General features: G+C 67.8%; 3 protein-coding genes across 3 annotated transcripts in view; 2 read left to right on the top strand and 1 right to left on the bottom strand.

Annotated features, from left to right (window-relative positions):
* Window positions 1-10,865, top strand: part of RHOBADRAFT_64578 (uncharacterized protein) — a 50,137-nt gene extending 39,272 nt beyond the window's left edge. The window contains exons 3-8 of the mRNA XM_018418517.1: window positions 9,660-9,701; window positions 9,790-9,842; window positions 10,058-10,188; window positions 10,280-10,393; window positions 10,597-10,652; window positions 10,794-10,865. Of these exons, the coding sequence (XP_018272741.1) occupies window positions 9,674-9,701; window positions 9,790-9,842; window positions 10,058-10,188; window positions 10,280-10,393; window positions 10,597-10,624 (354 nt within the window). The 5' untranslated portion in view covers window positions 9,660-9,673 and the 3' untranslated portion in view covers window positions 10,625-10,652; window positions 10,794-10,865. The remainder of the gene's footprint in view (window positions 1-9,659; window positions 9,702-9,789; window positions 9,843-10,057; window positions 10,189-10,279; window positions 10,394-10,596; window positions 10,653-10,793) is intronic.
* On the top strand, window positions 2,414-7,553 carry RHOBADRAFT_34141 (glycosyltransferase family 1 protein). The gene is made up of 12 exons (XM_018413173.1): window positions 2,414-2,593; window positions 2,665-2,762; window positions 2,834-2,947; window positions 3,036-3,335; window positions 4,392-4,437; window positions 4,523-4,629; window positions 4,709-5,288; window positions 5,367-5,553; window positions 5,630-5,720; window positions 5,789-6,407; window positions 6,497-6,687; window positions 6,777-7,553. The coding sequence occupies exons 1-12, from the start codon at window positions 2,551-2,553 to the stop codon at window positions 7,383-7,385; spliced, it is 2,985 nt and encodes a 994-aa protein (XP_018272758.1). The 5' UTR covers window positions 2,414-2,550; the 3' UTR covers window positions 7,386-7,553.
* RHOBADRAFT_41916 (uncharacterized protein) lies at window positions 7,625-9,079 on the bottom strand (the record flags this gene model as incomplete). Its single annotated transcript, XM_018413976.1, has 5 exons — window positions 7,625-7,831; window positions 7,905-8,622; window positions 8,689-8,763; window positions 8,830-8,867; window positions 8,933-9,079. 5 exons carry the CDS (start codon window positions 9,077-9,079, stop codon window positions 7,625-7,627), a joined length of 1,185 nt encoding a protein of 394 aa, XP_018272759.1.
* Window positions 10,866-10,961: the final 96 nt, after the last annotated feature.

A 10,961-nucleotide genomic window follows, 5' to 3' on the forward strand; every position in this document is an offset into this window, starting at 1 on the left:
GATGCTGAAAAGGTATTGAAAACACAAATTAAAGGATCGGGTCTTCACTTACTCCCCGCTTTCGCAACAGGAGGAAGATGAACACTAACTCCCTCCCTCCCCCCCTCGCTACTTTGTAGATAGCTCCCCCCCCCTTCCTCCGCTTCGCCTTCTTACCCTTACTGTCGATAATCCTACTCCGCGTCAGTCTCTTCCCTTTGTCGCTTTCCGTCCGATGCCTTGCCGCTGCGGCCCGATCTCGAGAGTGTGCTGCAAGCTCGTCATTTCTCCTCTACAGCAGCAGCAAGCTTCGAGCGGCCCGGAACAAGTGCAGGAACGCGACGGGCGCGAGGTGCGGCGGCTCTTGACGAGGAAAGCAGACAGGCGAGGGCCGTGCGCACTCTCGGTTCCCGGCTCCCTCAAACGACGTCGAGCCGGCGGCTTTCCCTCGTTCTCGAGTCCCTCTGCGAGCACGTCTCTCGACACAGACGTCGAAGGCTGCGTTCGTCCCAGAAGTGCCAAAGTGCGGGCTCAGGAGCGACGCGTCCGTCTTCCTGCTTGTCCGCCGCGGCGAACTTCTGCCGGTTCTTTCGCGCGAGAGCCTCTCACGAACGCGAAGAGGCGCACTTATAGCGCGACGCAGTACACGCACAGCGGAGAGAGCGACAGCCAGAGATTGAGACGGAGCGCGCGCGGACCGCTTTCGAGCCAGTGAGCGAGCGGGCGCCGAAACGGAGGCAGATGCGGAGGGCGCGGGGCCTAGGAGATCCGCATCGCGTGCGTGTCGTCGGACGCAAAGCCGAGGTGGAAGCGAGGCCGAGCCGGGGCAGTGGACGATGGACGTGAGCGACGGCAAGCGAGCGAGCGACGAGGGAACGAGCCGAAGCAGCTGAGAGCACGGTCGCTCTGCCCTGCTCTGTCCTGAGCTCGCTACCGAGATCTCTGTGGTGAGCTTGAGCGCGTTCCCTCGCAGGAGTTGGCTCTCTCGCCTGGCGAGGGAGGCTCGGTCGAAACCGAAACGACGACGTCGGACGGGGCAGCTCGCTCCTCTCACCGCACCCGTGCTGACTGTGTGCACTCCCCGCCAGCTAGCCACAAGCACTATCCACGCACCACCACCACCACCACCGCCCACCTCCCGCCGCGCCCGCGCCCTCGACCGACCTCGCCCTCTCGTCCCGCGCCTCACGTCACTCGCGCCCATCGAGCCCGCCTCGCTCTTCGCCTGCCGCCAGCCACGATGAGCAGCACCCTGGGCTCGCCGGCCACCCCGACCGGCTCGCAGCCTCAGCCCGCCACCACCGGCCTCGAAGAAGCGCAGCCCTCGGCCTTCCCGCCGCCCCACCCCGACCACCCGCACCACGGCGACGGCGATGTCCCGCAGACCAAGGGCAAGGGCTTTGCCGGCTGGGGCGAGGGCGACAAGCGCTTCGGCGGCATGGCCCAGATGGGCCTGCGCGACCCGCTCCAGGAGAGCGACCCCTCGCGCTCGCCGTCACCCGCGCCCGCGCCCGCCGGCTCGTCCCCGCCCGCCGTGTCGCGCACCCTGTCGAGCGACAGCTCGTCGAGCACGAGCTCGGGCGGGTCCACCTCGTCGTTCGAGAGCGACATCGGCCTCGGCGCCGGCTCTCGCTCGGTGCGCCAGGAGGTGAGTGACACCGAGGCCGACGCGGGCGCCGGCATCGGCGGCGCAGGCTACGGCCGCGCCGTGCGCTCGCTCGACGAGGACGAGGCCAACCGCATGCAGAAGGAGCGCCACAAGAAGGCGAGGGCGCAGGGCGACTCGTCGAGCAAGAGCTACCACTCGGGCATGGGGCAGGGCTACATGCGGTCCGTCCCTCTTGCTCTCTCTCGACTTTGTCTAGTCTCGCCGAGCTCGTACTGACACCTCCCGCCTCCTGCAGCATGATCCACGCCCTCGCGCAAGAAGACGAGGAGGAGGAGCGCCGGGCCAAGCACTCGAAGAAGCAGCGCAAGCGCGACAAGAAGCGCAGCCGCAAGGCCAAGCACCAGTCGCGCTCGGCCGACGACTCGGCCCTCGCTCACGGTACCGCCACCGCCGACGCCGGCGCCGAGCCGCCCTCGCCGTCGCAGCTCGCGGCCGCCGACTTTGCCGACCCGGACAAGTCGGCGTCGGCGTCGCCCTCGGCGTCGCAGCAGGGCCCCGACCTGGCCGACTTTACGTCGGCTCCCGAGCGCGCCGCCGCCAACCCGTCGCTCCTGCGGTGCGACTCGGGCGTCCACCGCCGCGAGGAGCACTCGTCGTCGGCGGCCTCGGCGTCGCAGCCTCGTCGGCAGCGCGGCGCACGCGGCGAGAGCGACCTGAGCCAGAGCTCGATCTTTGCCATCCACCGGCCGATCGAGCGGCGCCGCAAGACGCTCGAGGACGTGCGCAACGCGCAGTCGCCGGGCGGCTCGGCCAAGGCCGAGGACGACGATGTCGAGGAGCATGACGGAGGGGACGAGGACGAGGGCGAGCAGAGCGCAGACGACGAGGCGTCGCGCGAGGAGAAGCGGCGGCGCGAGCGCGAGAAGCGGCTCGCAAGGAGGGAGAAGCTCGCCGACAAGCTCATGGACGTGTTCGGCCTGGACGAGCCTGAGGAGGTCGTCGCCGGTGCGTCCTCGTCTCTCTCCCTCCTCCACTCTCTGTCGACTCTATTGACGCTGGCCGTCGCGCGCCCGCAGAGTACCCGTGCTGGCTGTTCCGCGCCATCCTGCTCCAGGGCTTCCTCTACGTCACGGCCGGCCACCTTTGCTTCTACGCCTACCTCGCCCAGAAGGAGGTACGTCCTATCTCTCGACCTCTCGATCTCGTCTCCCCCGTCCTCGACCTGACGACGAGCCGTCCTCGCAGGGCACGACGGTCCGGTCGGGCTCGCTCTCGGTCCGCAGCAGCCGCACGAGGCGGTACGGCAAGCACTGGTTCGTCCTCAAGGACTCGGTCTTTTCGTGGTTCCCGTCGTCGACCGTGAGCCCCCTCTTTTCCTTTGGGTCCTTCTCGCCTCGCCGAGCCGGGCGGCGTGTCCTGACGAACCTCGTACCCGCCCATCCTGCAGGACCCGTACTTCCCCGACGGCCACATCGACCTGCACTACGCCATCTCGGTGGAGCCGTCGCAGTTCCACAAGCACCACTTCAAGGTCGCGACCGCCGACAAGAAGTGGCACTTCAGCGCCGACAGCGAGGCGTCGCGCGACGAGTGGGTCAAGACGCTCAAGAAAGGCGTGTTCCGGTGCCAGAACGAGGGCGAGAGCGTCAAGATCGCTATCCCGCTCGAGACGATCGTCGACGTCGAGAAGAGCTCGAGCCTCGAGTTTGCCGAGACGATCCGGGTCCGCGTGTACGACGCCGACGAGGGCTACTCGATCGACGAGTACTGGCTGTCGTACTTCAAGGACCTCGACGGCGCGCTCGACAAGATCTCGACCGTCCTCGAGGCGTTCCGCCAGCACCACCCGCACGGCGGCAGCGCCTCGGCCCCGCCCGCCGTCGCTCCCGCCCGTCTCGCGCCCGAGGTCGAGGACACGACCAAGCACGTGCACGGCGACACGGACCTCGGCGACACGGACCAGATGCGCGCCGCCGACGGCGAGCACGACGAGCAGCACGGCGAGCAGCGTGGGCAGCAGAACGAGCACCGCTCGCGCTCGATCTCGCAGCGCGTGTCGTCCGTCCTGTCGCCGCTCGGCCGCTCGAGCTCGAGGTCGAGCCGCAAGGGCGAGCAGGCCAAGCCTGCGCCGACGCCGCCGACGCCGGCCGGGCCGCCCAAGCTGCGCGTCTCGACCGAGGTCGCGAGGGAGACGGCACCGACGCCGACCGGCGGCTCGGTCGCGACGCTGCGCCCGCCTCAGGCCGGCGACGACGCTCAGCGCGAGGGCGGCGGCGACGTGCCGCTTGAGGGCGTGTCGCCCATGGCCGCCGCCGCCGGCTCGGCTCCCCTGCCGCCACCTGTCGGCGTCTCGGCCCCGATGGAGAACGACGGCACCGTCCCGAGCCTCGCACCTGCGCCCTCGGCACCTCTTCCTGCCCCCGAGGCCGTCGTCGCTGCCGAGCAGGAGCGCGTGTCGTCGCCGTCGGCGCCGTCGTCTCAGCACACGTACCCGCCCAACCCTGCGCCCGGCGCACCTCGCGCCTCGACGACCACGATCCACGATCAGCCTCCTCGGCGCACCAGCACCCTCAGCAAGGTGCTCAGCGCCCCGGCGAGCGCCGCGAGCAGCGTCTCGCAGGGCGGCCGGCGCATCCTCGAGGTCGTGACGCACTCGTCCGTCCCTGGGCGCACTCGTCGCAAGGGCGCGTCGAGCGGCAAGGGCGGCAAGCTCCTCGGTGGGGCAGTCGTCGAGGAGCCGGCCGAGGCGGACCTGCAGGAGGGCGACGACGACGGCAAGGCGACGGCGACCGAGGTCGACGAGTTCCGCCGCACGTTCGGCCTTTCGGAAAAGGAGATCTTGCTCGACCGTGCGTCGTCCCGTTTCACTCTCTCTCTCTCTCTGTCTCTCTCTTGTACACGGTCGACTGACACTTGTCTTTGCGCGCCTTGCAGGGTTCCCGGCGTACCTGTTCCGAGGCCTGCCGATCTTCGGCCACGTCTACATCTCGAGCGCGCACTTCTGCTTCCGGTCGGCCGGCCTCCTCACCGCCAAGACCAAGGTACGCCTGGCTCGCCCCTCCTCTCGTCGCACGTCCACGCCCTGACCCGCCTCTGCCCTCCCCTCTTCCCCTCTCGCAGATGATTCTCCCGCTCAGCGACATCATCGGCGCCTCGAAGCATCGCTCGTACCGCATCGGCTACTCGGGCCTCATGGTCATCATCAAGGGCCACGAGGAGGTCTTCTTCGAGCTCAACAACTCGGACCGCCGCGACGCGTGCCTCGCCAATCTCGACGAGCAGCGCGAGCTCGTCAAGAAGCAGAAGCGCGACCAGTCGGGCGACGACAAGAAGGACGACGAGTCGGAGGAGCACCAGCAGCTGCGCGACCTGCTCGACCTGTCCGAGGCGCGCTCGGCCGGCCAGTCGCCGCTCGACCTGCCGCACCCTCGGTCCGAGGCGGTCCAGGGCCAGCCGCCCATCATGTTCTCGTCGACGACGAGCGACTTCATCACGTTCAAGCCCGACGAGCCGCTGCGCGTGACGTGCCTCACCATCGGCTCGCGCGGCGACGTCCAGCCCTACATCGCGCTCTGCAAGGGCCTCATGGCGCAGGGCCACAAGTGCAAGATTGCGAGCCACGGCGAGTACCGCAAGTGGGTCGAGGGTCACGGCATCGAGTTCTCGGCCGTCGGCGGCGACCCTGCCGAGCTCATGCAGCGTGCGTCTCTTGTTTCGCCCTCTCTCTCTCCCTCTCTGCCTCGCGTACTCACCCTGACGCTCTTTGCCTCGCCCGCAGTCATGATCTCGCACGACTTCTTCACGATCTCGTTCATGAAGGAGGCGGTCGGCCGCTTCCGAGGGTGGCTCGACGACCTGCTCGCGAGCGCCTGGAAGGCCTGCCAGGACACGGACCTCCTCATCGAGAGCCCGAGCGCCATTGCCGGCTTCCACGTCGCCGAGGCGCTCCGTATCCCGTACTACCGGTGCGTCCTCCCCCTTCGTCGTCGTCGTCGTCGCGTGCCGCTCGAGCCTCGAGATTGACTCTTCCTCGCCCTGCAGCGCGTTCACGATGCCTTGGTCGAGGACTCGGGCCTACCCGCACGCGTTCGCAGTGCCCGAGGTGCACATGGGCGGCGGCTACAACTACATGGTGCGTCCCTCGCTCTCTCTCTCTCGTCGTCGCCGATCGCTCCCTCTGACTTCCTCTTCCTCGGGCAGACCTACACGATGTTCGACCAGGTGTTCTGGCGCGCCACGTCGGGCCAGGTCAACCGGTGGCGCCGCGACACGCTCAAGCTCAAGCCGACGAGCCTCGAGGCGATGCAGCAGCACAAGATCCCGTTCCTGTACAACTTTTCGCCCGTCGTCATCCCGCCGCCGCTCGACTGGCGCGAGAACATCCACGTCACGGGCTACTGGTGGCTCGACAACCCGGACGACAGCGACCAGAGCAAGTGGGAGCCGCCCGAGGAGCTCACCAAGTGGCTCGACGAGGCCAAGGACAACGACAAGAAGGTCGTCTTTATCGGTTTCGGCTCGATCATCATCCCCGACCCGCTCGAGATGACGCGTGTCGTCGTCGAGGCGGCCGAGAAGGCGGGCGTGTACGCCATCGTCGCCAAGGGCTGGTCGGATCGGCAAAAGGGCGACGACGACGACGGCGAGCCCGACGAGGAGAAGGAGGAGAAGCGCGAGCAGAACGAGAAGCGCCACCAGGAGCTCATGGACAAGCCCTTCATCTTCAGTGTCAAGTCGATCCCGCACGACTGGCTCTTCCCGCGCATCTCGGCGGCAGTCCATCACGGCGGCGCAGGTACGACGGGCGCGAGTCTGCGAGGTGCGTCCCCTCCTTCCTCTCGTCTCCTTCATCCTCGAGCACGTCATCGCGCGTTGGTCCTGACGACCACGCCCTCCCTCGTCGCACAGCCGGCCTGCCGACCATCATCAAGCCCTTCTTCGGCGACCAGCACTTCTACGCCGACCGCGTCTCCACCCTCGGTATCGGCTCGCACATCCGCAACTTTACCGTCGAGAACCTCACCGAGGCCCTCAAGACGGCCGTCTCGGACGACAAGCAGATCGAGCGTGCCAGGCTCGCCGGCGAGGAGATCCGCAAGGTGCGCCCGCTCTCCCTCTCTCTCTCCCTCTCTCTCTCTCTTCCTCTCCCTTGAGCTCTCCCTGACGCAATCTCTCTGTGAGTGTGCAGGAGGACGGCGTCGCCACCGCCATCGAGTGCATCTACCGCGACCTCGAGTACGCCCGCAGCCTCGTCCCGCCGCGGTCGACCGCTCTCGTCGAGGGTGAGATCGCCGAGGTCGAGGTCGACGACGACAGCAGCGACGACGACTCGGACAGCGGCTCGTCGTCTTCCTCGTCGGACGAGAAGGACGAGAAGGACGAGAAGGTGGACGACGAGAAGGCGCGCCTCAAGGAGCGCGACGCGACCGAGGCCAACCCGGGCCGGCCCGCAATCAGTGCACCGCCGACCGAGAAGGTGCAGGGCGTCCAGGACCCGTCGCGCTCGGCGCAGGACCCGGCGTCGCCGTCGCAGCGTGACGAATCGCGCGCGACGTCGAGCGACGAGGGCTGGGACGTCATGTCGCGCGGCTCGGCCGCCGACACGACGGTCTCGGCGTCGTGGGAGGACGGCGGCGACGCGTCGCGAGCGTCGTCGAAGGCGCGCAGTACCCGCTCGGGGCCCGAAGGAGGGGTCGAGGGCGCAGGAGGGGAGGAGGACGATGGCGGCGCGGGCCTGACTGCCCGCATGCTCGGCTTCCTCGGTAAGCCGGTCAAGGCCGTCAAGAAGGACGCATAGGAGGTAGAAGAAGGGTTTCTCATCTTGCACATAGCTCTCGTCCTTTCCTTGTACCATCCCGCCCTCCTCCTCCTTCCTCTCTTTCCCTCTTGTCGCTTTCCCTACCTCTCTATTCTCGCATGTACTCGATCCTTGCCTAATCCTGCAACCGCTGGCATTCCACTGCGACGCTCTACGAGAGGAAAGAAGGGAGAGGGAGAGCGATAAGAGAGGGACCGTGCACGCTCGACCGAGGAGCTTCAACGCTGGCTCCTGAGCGGCGAGAAGGACGAGGGGTCGTCGAGGCCGTGGTGGGCCAAGTAGCCGTCTCGCTCCGACACGGGCGTGAATGGCTCGGTCGAGGGCGGCGCACGCAAGCGAGCCGGGGTGGTCGGGGCGCCGACTGCGCTCGCGGGACCGGCTTCGACACTCGGCGACGAGCGCAACGCGGGAGAGGGCTCGTCCATCTGCGAGGTGTGAAAGCCCGAATCAGGCCCTCGTGTCGACAAAGAAGAGAGAGAGAGGGAAAGCAGGACGCACGGGCTCGGGCAGAGTGCCAGGTGGCGCTCTTTGCCTCGCAGGCGTCGCCGGCGTCTCGAGGACGGTCGGGTCGGTCGCCGCCGGGACGAACGGCTGCTCGTGACCGTCGGGATAGCCCATGACGAGGTGCACGTTGCCCTGCGCGTCGGTCGCGTAGTAGGTGCCCTGCGGCGGAGGAGCGATGCCGGCGCTCGAGCCCGGCGCGCCGCCAAAGTGCGAGTGGTGCAACGACGCGCGCTCGCGCTTCTCGGTCGTGCCCGAGTAGACCGAGAGGCCGTCGCTCTGGGCGAGGGCGGCCTGGTTGTGCTTGTGGCGCAGGTAGATGAGGAGCGCGCCGACGAGCGCGATACCGACGACGCCGCCGACGACGCCGCCGACGATGGCGCCGATGGGCGTGCCGCCACCGCCACTTGAGCCGCCGCCGCCGCTCGACGAGCCCGGCGTCGCGCTCGAGCTGCCGCCCGTGTACGAGAAGCTCGGGTCGAGCGACGACGCGAGGCTGAGGATGCCCGCCTGGAAGCCCGGGTCGTTGGCGCCGAGGCAGTCGGTCGAGCTGCCCGCGTTGATGACGGCGTCGGGAGTCGACGCCTGGTCGCCGTCGGTCCCGGCGGCGCCGCTCTGCAGGACGTAGAACATGGCGGCGACGCCCGCACCTGCAGGGAGGTCGACGCGCCACGAGAACGTGCCGTTCGTGCGCTCGTCGTATACCGACGGGAGCCTGCCGTGACGAGGGTCAGAGATGGGCAGGTAGATCGGGACGGGGGTGGAGGAGAAGGAGACGCACGCGTAGGTCTCGATGAAGTCGCTCGTGCCCGACAGGTACAGCCCGAGGTACTTGGGCCCTGCGGGTGCCGTATAGCTGCGACGCGGAGAGAATATCAGGCTCGACTCGACGAGGCAAAGGAGGAGAAGGAGCGAGACGCACGTCCAAGTCGCGTACTCGCAGGTGAACAACGGCGGGAGCTGGGGGGGAGAGGGTGCTCGTCAGCTCGCTGCAGACGCAGTGGCTCGGGCAGAAAGGTGCCCACCTGGATGGTGGTCTTGGTCCTGGTCGAGGTAGGTGTCGAGGTCGAGGCCGACGACGACGCGACGGCCGAGGGCGAGGATTGCGCGAGGACGACGCCGACGCACGAGAAAGCGAGTGCGGGCACGAGCACGCGCAGAGCCGCCAGCATGGTGCGCGGTGGGTCGAGCTAGCGAGCAAGACGAAGAGCGAGAAGCGAGAAGCGAGGAGGAGTCGGACGAACGGGTGCGTGCCGGGCTGCATGCTCGGCTTCTCCGGACAAACAGCGGCGCGAGCGCACTGTCCAAGCTTTTGCGGCCGCCGTATCGCGAGGGAGCAGGGACCGGCAGCAGGCGCCGGATTTCTCGATGCGGACGTACCCGCCGAGCAAAGAGCGAGCAGGCGACGAGCGTGCGGAATTCGAGCAGGGCGAGGAGGAGAAGCAACTTCCTCCAGCGCGCCACTCTGGCAGCCGACAGCCCTCGCACACGTACTGGAACTGGAGAGCGATCGGAGGCCCGAGCAGCCGCTCTGAGCGTCCGTGGGAAGGAGTGCGGCCGAAAACTGATGAGGATTTGTGGGAGGTCGCGAGGACGCGGCAGCACCGCAGCAGCCTGACCAGCTGGCGCAGGGGCGAGGAAAGTGCTCCTCGATCGACCAAGCAGTGCAACCCTGCAGCTTGTGCAGAGGACCGACGTGGACAGGGAGCGGAGCGCGGCGAGCGAAGCTGTCGTCGCCTCTCTCGCTCACGACCGCTCGCATCGACATGCCAAGAGGCAAGGGCAAGGGCAAAGGTGCGCTCGACCTCCATCACTGCTCACCGGGTCCCGCGCAGTGGTCCTGACCTCGTCCTCCCCCTACTCTCGTCCCCCCTCCTTGCAGGAGCCGTCGTTGCCGAGGACGACACGAAGCTCAAGGTCGCCAACCAGCTCAAGGTCAGTCCTCCCCTACCATACCGCCAAGCACCCGCCAGCGAGCCGTCCTGCGCGGTGTCGGCCGCCGCACCTCCAAGATCGTCGCACCGCCTCCTCGCTGGCCTCGAGGCTCGCCCCGATGCCTCGTCCTGAGCTTCGAGTCGACTGGCGCAAGCATTCAGAACAGCCTGCGACCGAGATCCCCTCGCTAACGTCGCCCCATCACATTCTCGCAGTTGCGGCACATCCTGTGCGAGAAGGCGTCCAAGTCCAACGAGGCGCTCGAGGAGCTCAAGAAGGGCACCAGCTTCAACGTCGTCGCCGAAAAGTACTCGGAGGACAAAGCGCGCACCGGCGGCAACCTCGGGTGAGCTCCTCCTCGTCCTCCTCCTCGCCGGGCACTCGCTCGAGCGCGGCACTCTCCTCCCCGCACGGACTGACCCTCGCCGTACCTGCAGGTGGATGGTGCGGAACGGCATGATGGGGTGCTTCCAGGAGAACGCGTTCAGCATCCCGGTGTCGACGTGCGCGGCGCCCATCTACAAGGTGATCAAGAGCCAGCACGGGTACCAGTGCGTCCTCTCTCTCCCTCCCCTCTCGTCCCTCCTCCCTCTTCTTCGGCCTTGTCCGTCGCTCTCGACGTCCGCTGCGCTCGACACGTACGCCTACCTGGTCGGCGAGGGCGACGGTCGAGCCGCCTCGAGCGCAGGTCGCACCTCTCCCGGACCTCGTCACTGACGAGCTATGGCTCTCGCTCTTTCCCCTCCCGCCACAGTATCGTCATGGTGGAGGACCGAAAGTAGAGCGGCGGGTGTGACTGTCTGTAACGAGGTCCGTTTCGTGTCCTCTCCCTCCCTCTTTCCTCCGTCCGCTCGGGCCGCGGCTCGGGCGCCGTCGACCGGCCTCGAGCTGGCTCGGGAGCTCTCGTCCGGTCTCTCGAGCACAGACCCTGACCTCAATGGCCTCGCGCAGAGATTGCGTTCGCGCGAGAAGCAGGGCTCGCGAGCAACGGCAAGCTGCATCGACCCGGACGCGATCGATCTCTCGCGACGTGATTGGCTCTCGACCACTCGCCCGAGCTTGTTCCGCTCGTCCTCTCGCTCACTGGACACGCAGATCGCCGCCCCGGCGGCGCGCCGA

Source organism: Rhodotorula graminis (assembly GCF_001329695.1).
Source record: "Rhodotorula graminis WP1 unplaced genomic scaffold RHOBAscaffold_3, whole genome shotgun sequence".
NCBI lineage: Eukaryota > Fungi > Basidiomycota > Microbotryomycetes > Sporidiobolales > Sporidiobolaceae > Rhodotorula > Rhodotorula graminis.

Coding starts and splice junctions, on each gene's coding strand:
- RHOBADRAFT_34141 (XM_018413173.1), top strand. CDS start 2,551: ATGGACGTGTTCGGCCTGGACGAGCCTGAGGAGGTCGTCGCCG. Junction 2,594..2,664: donor GCCTGAGGAGGTCGTCGCCG/GTGCGTCCTCGT, acceptor GCGCGCCCGCAG/AGTACCCGTGCTGGCTGTTC. Junction 4,438..4,522: donor AAAGGAGATCTTGCTCGACC/GTGCGTCGTCCC, acceptor CGCGCCTTGCAG/GGTTCCCGGCGTACCTGTTC.